Raw genomic sequence first — 19600 nt, forward strand, 5'->3', positions numbered from 1 at the left:
TGGGGAGGGACAGCCCTGCTGACACCCTGATTATCTGGCATGGAGAACTGTGATGCTTGGTGGGTGAAATCCATGCGTGTGAGGATAGAGGTTATGGTCCCAAGGCAGTTTTGGGGGTCACTTCAAGCTGGGGAGGAGGAAGGTGGTTGTCAACCAAAACAAAACAAAACAAAACAAAAAAACCAAAAGCCAGAGGCTTCAGGCTGTGAGTTACAGCTCCTGTGCAGGCCAGAGCACAGAGGTCACTTCCAAATGGAGCCTGTGGTCTGCAGGTGAAGGGCTGGGCTGCTTCAGGAGGTGCCGACGTCTGGGTAAGGCCAGTAGTAAGTGTTCTGAGAGCCACAGACACGCCCTGTATTTGGCATTCCAGGCACCACAGTTATTATCCCTAGCCTCCTGTGGCAGTCCTAGGGCAGGTGACACCTCCGGCTCTATGGAGATGCTCAGGGAGCTGTGGTAACTTGCCTGAGGTCACACAGCCACAGAAGGCAGGGGGGATTAATTTTGGGTTTCTAACCTCTGGGTCACAACCCCTCTGACAAACCACAATCTCCCAGAAAATATTTACATTACAATTCATAATAGTAGTGATAAGACAGTGATGAAGTAGCAGTGAGAATATGCTTATGGGTTGGGAGTCACCAGAACACGGGGAACCCTTTAATAAAGGGTCGTGGCATTAGGAAGGTTGAGAACCACGACCACTAGCCTATGCCCATCTGAGGGCAACAGGAACCTCGAAACCCAGCCTGAAGCCACGGAGAGAGGTGGTATATGGGGCAAGGTGATACCCAGAGCTGTTCCTTGTCATCCCTCCAAACCTTGAGTTGTTCCTTCCTAGGCTCAGTTACCACTCTCCTCTGTATAGAACAATGTTCACTCCTCATGAAGAGGGGTCTGGCTAGCTAGCTGATAGGACTCCAGGGGGACACCGCCCCAACTTCTATCTGCTGCTTTTAGGGACCCAGGAGAGGAAAGCAGGTTGCTGATGGCACACGGGGACTGGCTGAGGTTGGATGCTCTGCCCGGCTGCTTGGGAGGTGTGTGTGGTAGCTAAAGGGGTCACGGTAACAGCCTGAGAAGACTTACGAGGTCACGGGCAATCCTGGGGTTGCTTAGTGAATCTCTGGTCCAGTAAGTGTAAGGATAAGAAACCAGAAACACTGCTTGGGTGGTAGAAAAGCCAGAGAACCTAGGCTCGGAGTCACAGGGAGGCCAGAGATGCGGGGACTGGGGGTGACACACAGTGCCTGGCTGCAGCTCCAGGTGGCTACAGCGCCAGCAGGACAGGGTAGTGGAGCCTTGGGGCTTCTGAGCACCTCAGGCTGAGGAGGCGGCGACGAGTGTTGGGAGCTGCTGGAGGAGTCCCTCAGTTCAGCACTGTTCTGTGGGTGCCTTGTGCTAACCAGATAGTACATGGTAGCAGCCAGGGGTCCTGGGATCCAAGAAGACATGGGGTCCCGTCTTTTTCCTGTGTCACAGACTCACAGGACATTAGGAGGGTCATCAGTCAGGCTACATCAGGGGCTAGGGTACTCTGGTTTTCTTGGGGGTGAGTGGGTTCCTTACTCCATAGAAATGCTAAAAATCAAACCAAAATAATAACAACAAAACACTAAACAACAACCCCCACCCCCAATGAACCAACCAACCCAACCCCAAGAATCCTACTCCAACATCTTTTAGATTCTATTTGTAGAATACAATCTGGTCTAGATCATGCTAATATTTTCCTTCTGACTTTAAAAGAAACAAGAATCTTCCCACAGCTATGGTAGCCTGGGTTCAGGGTGGGGTCCATCTAGTATGACGACAGACTATCTGCGTTCTATTGCTTTGTGAGAGAAAGACTGGGGAGCCCTGAGTCCCCAGAGTGTGAGCCCCAGTAGGCACTGGCCACACAGCTTCCTAAGCATGGAGACTCCATTTCCTGTTTCCTCCCTAGGGCTCCCATTTCCAGTAGGCACTGAGGACGTCAGAGGAGGCTGGAGCCTGTCTCAGCTGCAGAGTCACGCCTCAGGCCACTGAAAATGAAGCTATTTCTGTCCCTGACCTAAGAAAACGGCGACTTCATACAGTTCAGCTTCTGGTTTTCTTCCTAGCCAACAGCCTGTCCACTGTGGTGTGGAGGCACCTGCAGGGATAAAGGTGGCCTAGCCAGGGTGGTCTGGGAAGTGGGTGGTCCTGCTTTTGGAAGGAAGGACGGACGGCAGGGTGAGGGATGCCGGTGCTCTTACTCCGTGTACAAGGCCACACAGATGCGGGGAAGGGGGTCCTGCTTTCCAAGTGTCATCAGTCTCTGCGGAACAGGAAAGGCTGGTTTGGCTCGAACCGCCATCTCTCTTGGAGACAGCCTCCTGGAAGGCTGACAGGCTGCCTGACTCCTTGGTATTTGTGCCAGGGATGCAACCACAAGTAACAACATGAAGGGGGCCTGTCGAAAGCCTGGCAGGCGGCTGCCGGCCTACCATGCATGGATGAATCTCTGCCTACGGTATCCTCCTTCCCAAAGGGGCCCCCGGGCCTCTCAGTGCACCCCCAACCCAGCATGAGAGAGAGAGAGAGAGAGAGAGAGAGAGAGAGAAGAGAGAATAAGTACACAATATAACAGGCTTCTGAGTGCTAGGGTTAAATAAAAAAGGGTGAAGGTAGGGGGAGGTAGAGCCTAGTTCCTGCCTCAGAGCCTCGGTTTCTTTGCTTATAAAGTCGGCACAATCAGCCAAACTGGGTGGAGGCAGTGGATGTTGACTAACGAATCTGCTTTTCGGTAGAAAACCCTACTTCGTTTGCCCTTGAAGATGGGGGCGGGGCAGGAGGGCTAACAGCAGCACCCTGGGAATGTACAATGGCCCTGTGTGAGGTTGTGAGGTCTATGGGGCCAGACTTCCTGTATGCGACTTCTGGAACAGAGGGTGAGCAAGGCCGCCAGGTAGTGAGGTCAGGGTAAGGACCAGTTGGGGTTAGGCTGTTTCTGGGAAGTTTGGGGGGGGGGGTGCAGGGAGAGGGTGGACAGTGCTGGAGCTAGAGTCTAGGCTCGGTTGAGAGGAGGTCCCCAGAGACTATACTAAAGTCTCTCACATCCCTTGCTTCGTACGTCCCCAAATCCCTTCACTGTCGTGATCTGGGGCCAGCCAGCTCAGGGGCAGACCTTCCCAGTTCCCCCGAGCAGAGTCAGGGTCAAGGCATCCTTCTGTTCTAACACCCCGTGCTGGGCTATCTGAGTGAGGAGCTGCCAGCGGGGGAGGGGACAGCATAGCACTACAAGGTGGGCAGTGAAGGGAGAGTCCATGCTGCTGGTTGAGAGAGCACCCATACACTCTGGGAGCAAGAGGCTGCAAGAACAGGCAGAAAGCCAGGACACTGGAAATCGGCCACTAAGGTAGCTCCTCTGGAGCCCACAAGGCTCCCAGTCTGGTCTGAGTCTTGAGTTTGGCTTGGCCACACATACCAACACTGTCACTGTCTGGTCTTCTGCAGGGCCAAGCTGATGGGGGGTCGGAGAGGTTTCTGCCTGCTGAGATCAAAGGTCTGGGTGACAGAGGAAGGACTGGTCTGGTCAGGCTCTGTCACACACCCCATTCCGTTCTGGGAATCCTCCATGTTAAGTCTGGGTGGGGAAGGCCTCCCGTTCTAGCTCAGCCAGTTCTTTGGTGCCGAGATCCCTGCATCAAGCCTGCACTAGAGTGGACATCCAAAAGGCAGGCGAAGGAATCGAACGCAGCACAGAAACAAGTGAACAACGAATTCCCTAGGTTTGCGGACAGCACTATCGTGTTGAGGGCTGGGGTCTAGCTGTACCTCACCCAGGTGTGTTAAGGCCATGCACACTGCCTCATGGCACGCTGCCCAAGTTCCAAGGTGGCAGAGGTCCAGGCCCTGCCTCCCTCATCACACACAGGTCTGTGTTTGGGCTCTGTAGTCACAGTGGGTGATCATACCTTCCTAGGTCAAGGGGAGCAGCAGCTACCTGGTCCCCCATCCCCTTTGTATCCTCAGGTCTCCCTGGGTACCCAGATGCCAGCCCTCAGGAGCCCCCCGCATGGGGCAGGGAGACTGGGTCCGGTCTGGAGCTGTGTTTCTTGCAGCTCTTAGCAGCCACCCCGCCTCAGGCTCCCAGCATTCATTTATCTTGGCTCTGGGGAAGGAGGGTGGTAAGCAGCTGAAAGCTGCAGGAAGGTGTTTGGATACTTGCCTGAGGCACCCTTAAGTCTTCTCGGGGCCAGGAGGGGTGTGTACTGGGGGTGGGGGTGGAGAAGAGCGCTTTGGCCTCAGATCCACTGCCCTCTAGACATCCTCATCTGGAACTATGAAGCCGGTAGGGTGACGGTGGTGAAGACCTATTTGTTTTCTACCCAGTGGGAGGGCCCAGAATGAGACCTTCTTTGCTAGGTCAGGGCCACCAGAGCAGAAGGAAGTGGCAGCGATGGAGCATTTTTTTTCTGGTTGCCAGGTCACCTTTAGGGTGTGGCAGGGAGAGAAGGAACAGAAACAGCCTTGTAGGCCAGCCTGGCCCTGCCTAACGTGTGGTCTCACAACACATTCCTCCTGGGGAGATAGACCCACTGTCTCTTAGCCAGCCTGGGAGCCTCAGGGGGCTCTGGTGGCAGAGCTGGCAGCACAGAGGAGGGCAGATGTCCCCAGTGCCTGGCAGCACTACCCCCTCACCCTTGGTATCTTACCTCCTGGCAAGTCTGAGGTAATCTGAGGTTGGTAAGGGTATCCCTTTGCCTGGGAAATGGGGTCATATCTCAGCTGTCTCTGGCACTGGCTGGGGAGCAGGACTTAAGATCTGACACCCCGACATGGAGCCCTCCTTGGCTTGGAGAATGAGTGGCCTTCAGCTGGCTCCGTGGCAGCGGAGAACATGCTGGGCTCAGGCGCTGTCCTGGCTGAGGTCAAATCCTAGCTTCACGTTTCCCACCAACTACATTTTGGGTGGAGACGTTCCTCTGCCTCCTGAGAGGTAGTGGGGAGGGACCCATGAGTTGGGAGTGGGGAAAGGAGTAGAAATGATTTAAATTCAGTACCCATGCATGAAATACTTAGAAAAGTTAAACAAATAAGCAAATAAACCTATATATTTTATATGCTAATTTCTGACACTGGAGTGGTGGTGGTGGGGTGTCATGATTCCCTCATGAGCTGTATCTAGAAGTCTGAGAAATACCACACAAGAGGCAGAATACAGACAGTTGTAAATTGGTTTATCTCCTGACAAGGGATGTCCAGAACATTCCTTTCTAAACCATTTGCCTCTTTAGTGACAGTAAGAACCCAGCGGTAGTTCCAGGACAGGCTCCAAAGCTACAGAGAAACCCTGCCTCGAAAAACCACTACTACCACCACCACCATCAAAAAGACCCCAGCTGTGCCGGAGGCATCTGGTACCAGCAGAGCCTTAACAGTGTGACCCTGCAGGCCCGGCCAACCCTTGCCATATACCTTTACCTTGCTGGTGGCGGTGGCGGCAGAGCCGGGCAGCACAGGCGTGTTGGTGACTTGCACGTTCAGGTAATTATTGTCGATGAGCGGCCAGGCGCCTTGCACCTTGCACGTCTGGAAGTGGTCGGTGAAAGTCCTGAGGTGCGGGTCCCCAAAGAGGCCGCAGTGAGTGTAGTTGGGGGCAGCTGAGTGCTTGTGAAAACTCTTCTCGTAGTGGCAGATCTCGGGGCTATCCGAGCGCTCCTGGCTGTCCCCGGCTGGCGGGAGCGTGCGCAGGCGCGGCTGCGAGGTGGGTCCATCCTTGGAACAGTTGTGCTGGTTCATGAGGTCCTCTATGCCATGGACAGCCGAGTGGTAAGCCAGGTCGCCCCGGCAGGTGCGGGCTGTCCGCCGCGTGCACAGGGCGTAGGTGCGCAGGGCCGCACAGAACTCCGGCACGTCGTCAGACGCAGGGGCGTGGCTGCCGGACGTGGCGCTCCAGAACTCAGAGTTGCACTTGAGGATCTTGCAGGGGGTGATGGCTATGGAGAAGAACAGATGCGCCATCATGTTGGGACCCTCTTCTACAGACCTCTGTGGGTTAGAGACGCAGGGAGGCCTCACCTAGACGGTGCCACCTATCTAACCTTCCAGATTCTTCTGCATAGCCTGCTATGATGAGGAGGGTTCAGGCAGATGGGCCAGATGCAGAAAAGGGCCAGCATTTGCATTTAACAGGATGGTGATTTTTGACCAACCATCCTTGGACATAAAAAAAAAGTCAATACATAAGAAAGAAAACAAGATACTTCTACTTCAGGGCCATCTCCAAAAAATTCTAAGCAAAGAGCAAAAGGAAGGTGATAGGCATTTAAACCTCACTGTTAAATATGTGTCCCCATTCCTGCCAGAACAAGACCTTGCAAAATGCTCTACATCTTTATACTGATTTGAAATAAGGAATGACAGTGAAATGTATTGTGTGAATGCGTTGACTGGTAGTGACCTATTGCGCACACAGCCGTGGGGCTAGGAGTCCCTGTTCACCACAGCTGTACGGTAGAGACCACCTCAGTGCATTCCCCAGTGCCTCCACCAGGGCGGAACAATGACACAACACCAAAATGACTTCAGCTTTTCCTGGGGGAGCTTTCCCATCACACTGACGACCCCACCTCGCTCTCTGGAGGTCCTGGGTCCTCCCCCGACAAGGCACTCCAGAACTCGGAGTTGCACTTATAAAGATCTTGCAGGGGCTGATGGCTAGCTCACTAGTTCCCAGGGACTGTTTCTTAAGGTGGGCAGGGAATACTGTTAAATTCAATCAATGTGGGCTGCTACATTGTATCCTGTCACAGAGGAACTGGCAACTGGCTTCTCTTTCCAATGGTCTGGGAAGCTTACCGAAAGCGTTATCTTGAATCTGTCTAGGTATTATTATTTATGAGGGTGTGTAGACCAGGTTGGTCTGGAATTTAGAGATCCACCTGCCTCTGCCTCCCAAGTGCTGGGATTAAAAGATCACCACCATCTGGCTCTCAATGCTTTCTTTTAATAAGAATTGCCTTGGCCATGGTTCTTCATAGCAACAGAACGGTAACTAAGGCAGGAGCACAGAAAAGTCAGTCTCTGTAAGACTCAGGCTTTCGGCTCAGAATCAGGCTACCTGTGTTTCTGAGATCTTTGGTAAACAAGCTCCTTTGGGTTGTTACCGGTTGAACATGCTTTTCTTTTGGTTTGAGAGGCCATGTGTTTATGTGAGCATTAGGGAGAGCATTTAATAGCAGACGTCCAGTTTTCCCACCTTTACAGTTTTATGGAAACTGAAGGCTTGCATCAGGGCAGCACCAGGTATGGGGGTGCATATTCAGAATCGGAGCGCTTGAGAGGCAACAGCAGGAGGGTTGCATTTGGTGACACAGTGAGATGCTGTCTCAGAAAACAACTGAACAAAATAGGGCCATGATCCACTGGTGCCTGCTGTTTGCAGGGCAACGGCAGCCAGGGAGCACCGTGAGATTCCCGGAATCCGTAAGGTATGCTCCTGACATCCACAACCCATGGTGCCCGAGGGCCTGGCCTGGGTGGACATAGGGACGCCCTGGGCGTTGCTCCTCTAGATGGAGGGGAGGGGAGGCAACTGGTACATGGCCTCCGACTGGCCCAGTGCTAGGAGCCGAATGCTGGCTGGCCATCCTGCTGCCTCAGAATCCCAGAGCGGGGTACATGAGAAAAGCGCCACAGACAGGGGGTCCGCCCTGCCTGGAAACTACACGGGGGTCCATTTTACCTCACCCTCACCAGGACGGAGGGAGGGAACGAAGGATGGAGGCCCTCGACTGCTCATGCCCACACCCTCCTTCAGAGCCGGCCAGCTTCCAATCCGGTTGGCTGCATAGCTGGGGCTGGCAGATGGCAGCCGAGGTCACTTATCTGGGACACTTGTCCCCAGGAACCTAGGTCTCCATTGACTCCCTACTCCTGGGGACACTACAGGACCCTAAGTGGACTTCTTATTTCTCAGCCATGTGGCGAATGTTCCCCCATGCTGTTGCCCAGGACAAAGGACACAGAGAGGTCTGAAGGCGACGTGGCCTATGACGTGGCAGGCAGCGGAAGGAAGACATTGGCCTCAATTTCACTTCTGAGGGTAGCTGTGAGGACCCAACTTTGTCTCAATTTCTTTATCTGCAAAGAACTTGCCTTAAGGGCTAACTTCAGATTGAATGACATTCTAATACTTTGTCTTTGCTAGTGAGCAAAGGAAGAAACTTTGGGCTCCATGCCGGAAAGAAAAACTGGGGACACTTGTAACTTCTCCACCCAGAGACACTCAGGGGAGTCTGCGTGTCAGCAAACAAGAGACCCATTGGTGTCACAGGTGTCACATCTAGTCAGCCTCACAGAATTGGGGTCACAACTTAGGGGGCCTTTTGGATTAGGGGTAGGCATCCAGGGTCAAACCCACAGTTGTGTGACCTCCTTGAGCCGCCATCATGCAATGGGGTGGGGCAGGGTCGGAGGTGCTGACTACGCCAAGCCTGCAGAACTCAGGAAAGATGTTTGTGTCGTAAACTTTGCTCAGTTGTCATTAGCACTGCTGGTGTAACTTGGAGATTTACCATGGCTGGATGTGCACACGCTCAGTGGCTCCAGGACTTGCTGCGGCCCTCAACAGACAGGTAAAAAAGGTGCCCAGGCCTTGGATAGCTTTTCCTCTTAGATTTCTTGACACAGGCAGGATGTAACCACAGATCTCAGTTCCCCAAACCACTGTCATCTCCCCTCTGAAAAACCAAGCTGCTTTCATTTTAGGCTTTCACTATTACCCTGGAGGCAGGCATTTTTTTTTATCTTCATTTTACCAGTGGGCGGCCTCAGGGGGTGGAGTCGCCCTGGGTCACAAGGCCACACATGTGCTTCAGCTGTGCACTGGTCTTAGGACTGCTTCTCTGCTTCTCTCTGCCTCTGCCCCCCCCCTTCCTTTCCCTATGCGGGGCATGCATATGTATGGTATTTGTATGCAGATATCTCCCACCCCCATCCGTGTTTATGTGCCCACGTGTAGTGTGTGTGTGTAGCACAGAGGTTGATGTCAGGTGTTCTGTTTTTTGAAGCAAGAACTTGATGTTTTAGCTGGACCGGCCAGCCAGCCCTCATAATCCACCTGTTCACATCCTTCAAGAGCCAGGGTTACAGACCTGCTCTGCTGTGCCTGGCTGTTACCTGAATGCCTGGCATCCGAATGCAGGTCCTCAAGCTCACACAGTGAACGGTGCACCTCCTCAGCCCCATTCTATGCTTTCCCAAAATGCACTTACTACAAGTCCTTCCTCAAGACACAGTCTGAGATGACCGGCTTCCCAAGGCCCCAAACACCGTGATCTGTTGCCTTGCCTGGTTCTGTTGTGGCAGCACAAATTGATTCTGTGCCCTCCCAGCAGTAAGGCTTGTGGAGGGCTGTCGGACACAGAGGCTGCTGAGAAATGACCTATCTCTGACTCTTATGCTGCCCTGAAGCTTTGAGACCATAAGCCAGCCTCGAGGGGCCTCCCTGGAGCTTCAGAGTTCAGAATAGGATAACTGCCTATAAGATGATCCTGACAGTGGTAAGTCGGAGCCAGAAGTGGGTGTGCCCCATGAGTGCCCTCTGCTACCTCTTCAGAGGGTAACAAAACTCTCTGGGGTCTGTCAGCCTGAAGTGATGTACATACAGCTGTTATTTCTTAAAGACCTTGGGGAGGGACCTCCAAGACACCACGACTGGACTGTCTTCATAGGTAGCAAGCTGGGAGGCATCACCCTTCACCCCATGTCCTCTGTTCTAAATCACCAACTACAGGCCTCTTAGGGGTCAAGGGACCTAGAGCCAACTTGGCCCGGTATCAAAAGCAAAAGCTGTGGGGTCCCCTATCAGAAGTCCCCAAAAGACTGCTTTTTTTTATGTGACAGATACATATTTCACAAATATATATTTAAGCAAAAGATTCCTGGCAGTAATCTGGGACTTCTGAGGACAATATTCATGGAAGCAGAAGAGTCTGGGAGTATGTAACACATCTTACAGCAGCTTGTACAAACAGAGGGCAAGGCAGCCTTTCTGAGCCAGTCCCTTAGTGCTCTCTGCATGGCAGAAAGGGACTCACTGCCCCAGTGGCAGGTTACTGTTCCTTTGTGGGTATGGCATGTGAGTGGCCCCACCTCACCCGGTGATGTAAACGTTTTCCTAGTTCTTCTTTCTAAGAAAGATATTTTACATGTGTGTATATATTATGCATGCGTGTGTGTGTGTACACACATGCTGTAGCCCATATGTAGGGGTCTGTGAGAACCCATAGGAGTCCTTCTACCCTGTGGGTTCTGGGAATGTAGCTCAGGTGGTTAGTCTCGGCAGCAAGCACCTTCAACCTTCTGAGCCATTTCACCAGCCTGGTTTTTCTCTTTCTAAGCATTTCGGGACTGAGGATGCTTCTGGGGTCTCTTTGATTCTCGCTGCCTGGTGCTCTATCTCACCAAGAGGCCGACACTCCGCAAAGCTCGTGAGACCTTGTGTGCTTGTTTTGTTTGAGCCCAGGTTTCTTGAGTCCACCAACATTTAGGATTAGCTATTGTCCCGAGAATGACAACTGGGCAAACAGGAGAATCCAGAAGCTTGCAAGGACAGTGGCTCTCCCTGAACTTCAGGTCATCCAACAGGAAATCCCCGAACCTGTCCTAAAATCCCAGGATGCAAGGTAGAGGACTTGGTTTAAGAGGTGGGGCTAATGTTAATGTTCGCAGAACAAGGTGGGCTTCCAGACCAGGTTAGGTAGAGGGGACCCTTGGGGCTCAGTTTGGGGTCCCCAGCAATCATATGAACTTTTCATCAACTTCTGCCTGGTTCAGCAGAGCTAAGGCTTCAGTGTGAGCTACTTCGTGCCCCAACACTTAGGCCGTCTCAGGAGACCCAGGCAGGCCTTGAACTCTGGATTCTACTGTTTGCTTTTCCCAACTGCTGGTGATTATTGGCGTGCACCACGCCCGGTTTTGCAACACTCACTTAGCAAGGTGCACCACGGAGACTCAGAATGTGGGAGTCTGAAACTGTCAGTTGTCCCCAAGATACACAGCTTTGCTAGGGCAAGCTAGCTCTCTCTGTTCTGGACACTTCCAGCTGCCTCTCAGAGTTCCCTCTCTGCCCTCTTCTAGAGCCACACAGACATAGGCTAAAATGTAACCACCCCACGTCTGTCATTTGATATACTTCCTTCCCGGGGCTGCCATCTCTGGCCCGACCTTGCAGCTGCTCCTCTGAAACCCCCAAGTAAGGTGGACACATCTTCCTCCATTTGCCTGGTACCCTCCCAGGAACAGGGCCTCCTCATCTTTATCCTGACAACCTTCCCACTTCCATACTCCACAGTTAAAGCATAGTTTGAGATTCCTGATGCCCACCCCCAACCTCCCTTTAACACCTGTCTCTAATTTTGTCTCTGGTAGAAACCTGGGGCCTCCATGTAGTAGCTAGGGTTCAGGAAGTACCTATTTGCCCATAGCTAGCCAATTACACTTTTGAGACTGAACTCCGAGTGCCTGCCTTTCTTGTAGACCACCGAGCCACGGTAGAGGGGGAAGTCCCATGGCTCAGGTTCAAGAGACTTGAACGATTTTCTGTGGGCGGCACCTCTGGGAAACAGAAAGGCGAAGCTCACAGAACACCAAGTCAGCAGGACGAAGAATATCTCAGCACCAGCACAGCCACAGCTCCCCGTAGCCCAGTCCTCCTTTGAACTGCTAATCAAGCCCCATCATTCAGAATAATAGCCTGCTTATTACCACCCTGTTTGCATGACAAAGCATCTCAATAAAACTTATTTTGCCGGGGCCCAGAGGGGGTGTGAAGGATCAACCCTGAGAAAGGAGTCTCAGGAATGTGCGAGGCGCTCCAGGGCCAGAGCTCAGGAATAAAGACAATGTAATTTGCCACCAAGAAAAGCCCAATAGACCAATAAATTACCCGCGTGCAAAGGGATTAGCTCAGGTTTCAGGGGCCTAGGGGAGGGGCCGGGTAAGGGTGGGGGAGGGAGACGGCCACGCCTTCTCTTAAAGCAGTGAGGATCCTTTAGACTCCAAGCCGCAGGGTCTAGATGTTTTCAACTCTGTACAGTGACTGTCTGACCTGATTTACTCGCTCAGAGTCCTGGTTCCTGCCGTGTGCTGTGAACTGGGCTGAAAGCGGTTCTCGGAACACACTCTGTGCTTAGGCAGGGCTGGCCTTCCCAACTTCAGGAAGGTTTCATCTGAGTTTGGACAGAGGCATGATAGTATCAGGGAAGCAGCGTTTCCCAGAGACTGACAAGAGGCAAAAAACTCTCTGATCTGAGGACAGTGAGCAGGCTGGAGGAAGGCATCAAGAAAATATCGCCTGACTTCAAATCACTGTCCTTCGCTGGGGGGAGCAGGAATCCTTTAAACCCCACTCGTCATCCGCCATCCTGCTAGAATCTGCCACCAGGGGGCACTAGATGAAAAAGGGAAGGCTGAAGGTAGGGACGGAGTCCCATGGCTGTTCTTCCCACTGGGGCCCTTCGGCTTCAGCCTCTGGCTTTGCCGCCCTGAGGTATGAAGCCCAGCAGGCCAGTCCCTTTGTCACTCTGGCCCCTGCGGTGGAAGTTGTTTCCTGCTGTGTATCTTGGTGCCTTTGGGCCTGAGAAGCCTACTTTGTGATTCCCGAGGGAGGGGGAAGGGAGTTCACTTTGCTGGCAGGCCAACAAATGAAGCTCCTGCTTGCCTGCCTGCCCGCTGATTTCAGCCAGTGAGCTCCTGCAGAAAGCCCCCGTGGCAGCATCAGAACACTATTTTAGTAAGCTGTGTAACTTAAGAGGCAATAGCTTCAATTAGGCCACAGGCGGGTGGAAGGAGGGGAAGCCGCTAGAGGAAATCTGCCAGCCTCGGGGAAAGGCCAACCCTGAAGCTTGAAGTCTCCATCTTCCCTCCCTCCCTGACTGCCCACCCAGTCTGGAGAAGAAACCCGAGCTACACCTCTGGAAACATGTCACAACACAATCCTGATGGAAGTCGGGGAGAGGACACTAAGTAGGAGGGCCAACCGCTGCCTCTGAGTGTGAGCCTCAAGCAGGGCCCGGTTCTGCTGATTTCCAGTCCCACAGCCAGGAACCTAGGTGTGCGTGAAGGCGGGGCGGGGCGGGGGTGTTCTGGGACAAGAATGGATGCCTAAGCCTGCCTGCTGGCGTCACTCTGGCAGGAATTTCACTCAATCATCCTGGCATAAACACCCAGGTGTTTGGCCTTAGATACCGAGAGGGACACACCCAGCTGACTGGATTTTTTTTTTTTTTTTTTGCCAGGTGCTGCACAGCCTACCTCACTTAACCCATCACCACAGCCAGAAGGGAACACCGCTCCTGGGTGACATTGCTGGCCCAGGCAGCCTGAGGGTCCCCGAGCTGTCTCTTGGCTACAACTTGTCTCCCGCCCACGAGCTTCACTGGGAATTGTTCCGGCTTGGCTGAGAGCAAGACCTGGAGCTTTTGAGACAACCTCAGGTGACCTAGGAAGGGAAGACAGAAACCCTGGGGAGCTGGGGCCTGGAGGGTGAACTCACTGTCTAGCTAAGCCCGGGCAGAGGTGGCTGGGTAGCACTCCCAGGACAGTACTGCCCCCCTCAGTCACACCCAGCCAGGGCTGCCCTGCCTCAGCCTCCGCACATGCCAAGTTGCTACAAGCACCCTTGCTGAGTGCCAAGAAGGGCGCACCTCAGCTTTCCAAACAGGCCGCCCTCCCCAGGCTCCCTCGGAAGCCATGTGGAACCAACTCCCAGGCAATGGGGTAATGTGAAAGCTACGAATCAGCCCTGGAGTGGGAGGTCACAGGCAGCCTGTCAGTTAAGGCTTGAGAGCAAGTCTGGGTGGGAAAAGGGGGGGTCAAAAGTGAATGTCCTGCTCTGGGGAGGGACAAAACAGCCCTGGGCACCAGAAGGTCAGTGGTATGGGAGGTAATAAAGATTTCCCAGGACGGAGAAGCTGCAGGTGAGAGATGTGGCCTTTCGGTTTGGAAGCATGATCCTTCCTTCTGATGTGGGGCTCACACCTGAGGCGAGTGAGAACTTTATATCCTGACCCTGCCTCCAGCCATGCTGGGCTTTTCTGCTCAGCTGCAGGTCAAAGCAGGTCAAAACATTGTTGAGGAGAGAAAGAAACAAAGAAAGAAAGAAAAAGGGAGGGAGAGAGAGAAGAAAAAAAGAAAGAGTAAATTTCTCCCTCTCTGCCATCTGCAGAGGCTGGAAGGAAGGGCACATGCCAGGCACCTGGAGCAGGGTGGGAATCCCAAACCCAAACTCTTTTCTGAAGTGGTGGGATACAGAGACAGCCCTGTGGTAAGTGTCTAGGTTTTCCAGTACTTTTGTTAAATAGGGCACACCGTAAGTACATTAGTAAACTCCTGACCTGCGCAGTGCCATCTTCCTCTTTGGGACACAAAATGACAACGGGGGAGGATGGGCTTTCTTTGGAGGCAGAGAAAGCACTATGTCTGTGGGAACTGGGGTAGGGGGAGGTCACCCTTCATCCTGTTGCCTGGTGTCATATTCTCGCAGTTCTTTCTTACCCCAGGCCCACATCTTCAGCAGACGCTCAACAGCAGATTTTAACAGTCTACACAGCAAATTTTAACAACTGTGTTTATCCAAAATTTGGAAAGGGCAGGAGTCTGGCACCGGCTATTGGGCTCGGCTTGGTAGCTGCCCGTGCAACACCGAGCAAGCTCTCCTTCTCAGGAGTGATGGCTCCTGAGGACGAAAGCAGCTATTGGAGACTCCTGGTACATTGTGGCCATGCAAGCCACTGAAGAACTCTTAAAACTATTTCCTCCTCCAGACAACCCTATCTGGGAGAGGGAATTATGAAGGTATTATGTCTTGAAGGATGCTGTTAAATGTTAATTAGGGATTGTCTGTGAGAGGCCAGAATTTTGGGTTTTTAATCCCTTTTGGTCTTTGGATTAAAAAAAAAAAAACGCCTACTGCTTGTATAATCAGAAACAATATTTGGGGAAAATGTGGGGTGTCTTGGGGGAAAAGTCCTGTGGTCTTTGTCCTTTGAGCAAAAGCTAGAATTAAAAGTAACACACACACACATACACAACGTATGGGTCTTGTAGCTTCTAGGACTATACTGGAAGAACTTGGGAGAGTGGGGGAGGAGAGGAAGAGAAGGCAGGAAATGGCTCCCACCTTTACCATACAGAAAAAAAGATGGAGAAGACAAAACTCGAAGACCTCTGAGTCCATGAAGCCAGGGGGACGCACAGCCCCGTGCAGCTTGGGCACCCAAAAGTCAGATTGGACCACAGCAGGTTGCATTGACTTTGGACTTTGGGCAGGGAGGTGAGCTTTCAACTTAGAACTGGGTGGTGCGAGTCAAGGCATAGAGCATCCCATGGGAAAGGAGGTGTGATATTGAGATGAGGGGGCTGGGATATGCTGGATCTTTTGGAAAGGGGGTTTGGTGAAAACGTAGGACTGACCAGAAATCAGAGATGCCCCTTCTGGATGCTGCAAGGAGAACCATGAGATTCTGAATGTGGTCCATTGGGTGTGGGACTGGAGTGGGAAACTGAGGCAGCCCCTGGGGTTGTTCTTCATGCTGTGGCTGCAGCAAGGTGACAAGAGAGAACGGCAGGAAAAAAAAAAGCTGAGGAAGGACTCCCAGTTCTAGGTGACTGGCCTACAAGGAGACCATTTTGCAGGAAAAGACTTCATGCCTCGGGGTAGTGGGGTCCCTGACACAGCTGGGGAGGGGATGCAACTTGGGGAGGCCACATCCTGGCGTGCCTGCCCCCCAGGAGACATGGGGAGTTTTGACTTTCAGTTTTAAACTAAGAAAGTCTTGGGCAAAGTGGTGTGAGTAGGCCACTTTGGCAGGGGGAGGGGAGGACAAGGCTTCAGGTGCATCTTAGCACAGCAGCAGAATAGTAGGGCACTAACTGGTACCCAGTGCAAACCTGAAGGCGGAGAGCCGAGTACAGACCTCACACAGTCCACCAAAGGCAAGATCTTTAGAGGGAACTGCAGTCCCTCCGACCACAAACAGGTGCCCAGCCTTACTCATTCACCTCTGCAGGACCCCAGAGTCTCCTCTCCCCAGCTCAAGTCTTAGTTATGTCCTTGGGTTATCCCTCCTACCCTTCCACTTTCCCGAGATCCCCTCCCTTTGGGCACCAGGGCGGCAACTTTGCAGAGGCTCTCCTTCCACCAGAAAACTAGAGAGCCTTCCCCTTTTTCTCCAGGGTACCCCAGAGCCTCAGGGGCTGTGGGAGCTCTAGGAGTTGATATCTGTACTCTCCCAGAAGGTCAAACGTCTGTTTGCCCCGTCATACCCTGGCTGCTAGTCTCTTCCTCTTATAACTGAACATCCTTTTCTTCCCTCTTCTGCAGGCCCCCGCCCCCCTCCCCCAAATTCACATGCTAAACCCTAATCCTCAAAGGGATGGTATTAGAAATAGGATCCAGGACTTTAGGAAGCGATTATGTCAGGGGAGTAGAGCCCTCATGAAAGTGCCCTTATATAAAGAAAGGACCCTAGAGAGTCAGCTTTTCATCCCTTCTGCCTTGTGGGGGAGGGATGCAGGTAAGAAGGCACAGGACAGACAAATGGACTAGAAAGGTCCTCTCACTGGATACCACAGTGACCACAGTGGCTGGTTCCTTGATCCTTGAGTGTCTAGCCTCCACAGCTATAATCAAAACGTCTGTTATTTGTAGCCCTCAAAATCTGTGGTATTGTTATAGCAACTGAAATGAGCTCATACACTCTCCGACTGGGACACAGGGTCTAACTGAGAGACGCAGCTGTATACGGGGAGCAGGCTTCCTTAGTTCCGCCTTCTTACTCAGCAGTTCAGTTAAAAATATCCTCATCTCAATAGCCACGCAGATATATTTAGGTCCTTCGGAGAATCTTAGTTTCTCTAAGTCTCAGTGTCCCCACTTGAAGACCAACACTTCTACAACAGGGACAACAAAGGGTGGGAGAGGTAACCCAAGGGCATTCAAAAGCATAAGGGAGGGGGCCGAAGAGCTGGTGGAGCAGGGAAGGGCACTTGTTCTTGTAGAGGACCAGGGTTCAGTTCCCATCACCTACACAGGACAGCTCATTAAAAACAAGTAACTGCAGTTCCGGGGACTCCCATGTTTTCTTCTGGCCTCAACATACACGTGGTTGCACATGCAGGCATGCAGACGCATAAGCATAAATAAAAATAAATGAAAATCCAAAATATTAAATATAACTATTGGGGAAGGAAACAGGAGGAGAGGCTGTACCCTCCTGAGAAGCTAGCCCTTCGAACAAGCGAGCATCAGAATCCCTTGGAGGGCCTGCCTCGCTGCATCTGCTTCACTAGACCTGCAGTGCCCAGGTTCCTGGGGGAGGCTGATGCTGCTGGTCCATGGCCCACACTTTGAAAACCCCGCTAGAACACGGCATGCACGAAAAGCTACAAGAAACAGGTCAACATGCACACACCATGCTTTGGACAGGTTTCTCTCAGAAGTTTGTTTGAATAAGTCACAATGGCCTCACAGCTTAAAAAGTATCTCTTTGCTGAGTTCTGAAGAGGATGCTATTTGAAGAAACCTCCTCTAAGAAGTTTTTTTCTGGCCTGCCCCCATCCGGCTTAGCGATGCAGCCACTTTGTCCCATCTTCTACCGTAGAACAGTATTCAGACACCCCTCCAGCCTTCTCTCTGATCAGGCCGAGATCAGAAAGTTGTCACTGAGCAAGGGCTAGGGAAGTCGGCCATCCACGTTGAGCGAGTCCATGTAAACACTCCAAACACACAAACACTCTCAGTCTGGCAGAGTGAAGGCATCTTTCTCCACATAACTAGGTCCAATTTAATCTGCACTCCTGCTCAACGCTGGCAGCCATTCAAGCAGGCGAACCCTGAACAAACCCATGCTTTCACAGGGCTGCTCGGCCAGCTTCCACCTGTCTCTGGTGGGTGAGACCCCAGCTTGCCTAATGTCCCTAAGGTCCACCCACCGCGCACCAAAACTCTGACCTTCAGTCTGGGGCATCCTGTTTGCTGGACCGCTGCGTCAGAGACGGGGACGGCGCATCTCCGCGGTGGAAATCATGCATCTTCCCCCACGGAGGAAACTGTCTTTTTTGCCCCACGCGGATTCCAACGCACCCACATTCCTGAGGCACTCAGTTTATTTGGTCCTCGGTGAGCAGCAGCTCAGTTTTCACAGAGGTGGGCAGTTTTGACTACATGCAACTGTCAGAGGGTTCCAGCGAGGGGAAACCTTAGCCAGTTGGCATGACACAACCCAGCTATCAGCTCCATCTGCCAGGGTCTAGTTACCCTCCCCGAAGCCCAAAAAAAAAAAAAAAATGGGTTTCTTGGACACAAAAGTGGCGGAATTTGAGTTGTGAATTACATAATCCGCCAGTGTGCCTCAGACTATGCTGCAGATAGTTTAAAACAAAAATAGTTTTTAAGACAAAAAAAAAAGTGAATGAGAAACATCACCCCCCCCCCCCCACAAGCCCTAACCCTACCCAGCCATGCAGCTTCTTCCTACTCTGGAGAACTTCTGCAGACCCTTCCTCTCCTCACCTTCCAGCCCCAGAAGCTAACAAGTGCTGTAGCTTTAAGAGCAGGAAGGTGTTGTTTTAAGAGCTCCGGGAGCCCCCCTTCTCAATTTCAGCACTGAGCTGAGATCACATCCCCCCACGGCAGCCAAGGGACAAAAGCCATTTATCAACCCATCTGATAAAACTTCCAATGGGCTGGATCTTTATCCCCGACCAAACCAAGATGAACAACAGCATGCTGCCACGTCTCTGATATTCTTTCTGATGATGGTTTTTACTTTTTAAAATTTTTAATTAAATCCCCCTTTTTTTAAAAAAAAATTAATTCTTGGGAACAAATAAGATCAGTCTTTCAAATAGAATATTTAGATCAGCAGCTCTCAACCTGTGGGTCGCGACCCCTGGGGATCAAATGACCCTTTCACAGGGGTCTCCTAAGACCATCAGAAAACTGATTATTCACATTACGATTCGTAACAGCAGCAAACTTACAAATTATGAAGTAGCAACAAAAATAATTTTATGGCTGGGGGGGGTCACCACAAAATAAGGAACTGTATTAAAGGGAGCAGCATAAGGAAGGTTGAGAACCACTGATTCAGATGAAGAAACTTGGGTTTCAAGAACATGGCAGTGAGGGAGGTTATCTCCCCTGTTGGAAACCACTGTGGGGGTTTTGAGATTTCAGGGTGTCTGGGGTATGAGGGCTGTTAGGGCATACTGACACCCCTCCCCCGTTCTAGTCCTGGGCAAGGATCTATCTCTTTGGGAGTTTCAGAAAAAAGGTCTGGTGGTAGTCCCTGAGGGAGCTGGGACGTTTTGGCTAAGTGGGTACTGGGGGCCCTGTAGCTCAGCTGAGACAAGAGAGCAAACTCACCCTTACCCCATAGTGTTGGCTGTCCATGTTGTGTGCCCCCAGGAATGCCAACTTGAAGCCAGGCCTAGCCTGGACTGACTGCCCTGTCTGTCAGTTCCTTGAAACCCAGTTGGCTGAAAAGGAAATCAAAACAACCCAGTCCCAGTCCTAACTCAAGTCCTTTCTTGCAAATCTCAGCTGCGCAGAGGCAGCAGAACCACA

The 19600-nt window shown here is 52.1% G+C and overlaps 1 protein-coding gene across 1 annotated transcript in view; it reads right to left on the minus strand.

Moving 5' to 3' along the window:
* Rgma (repulsive guidance molecule BMP co-receptor a) overlaps positions 1-19600 on the minus strand; it is a 40273-nt gene that overhangs the window by 3733 nt on the left and 16940 nt on the right. The window contains exon 3 of the mRNA XM_041655858.1: positions 5449-5963. Within this exon, the coding sequence (XP_041511792.1) occupies positions 5449-5963 (515 nt within the window). The remainder of the gene's footprint in view (positions 1-5448; positions 5964-19600) is intronic.

Source organism: Microtus oregoni, unplaced genomic scaffold, assembly GCF_018167655.1.
Source record: "Microtus oregoni isolate MIOR12 unplaced genomic scaffold, Mior012 000000F_ref0000247, whole genome shotgun sequence".
Taxonomy (NCBI): domain Eukaryota; kingdom Metazoa; phylum Chordata; class Mammalia; order Rodentia; family Cricetidae; genus Microtus; species Microtus oregoni.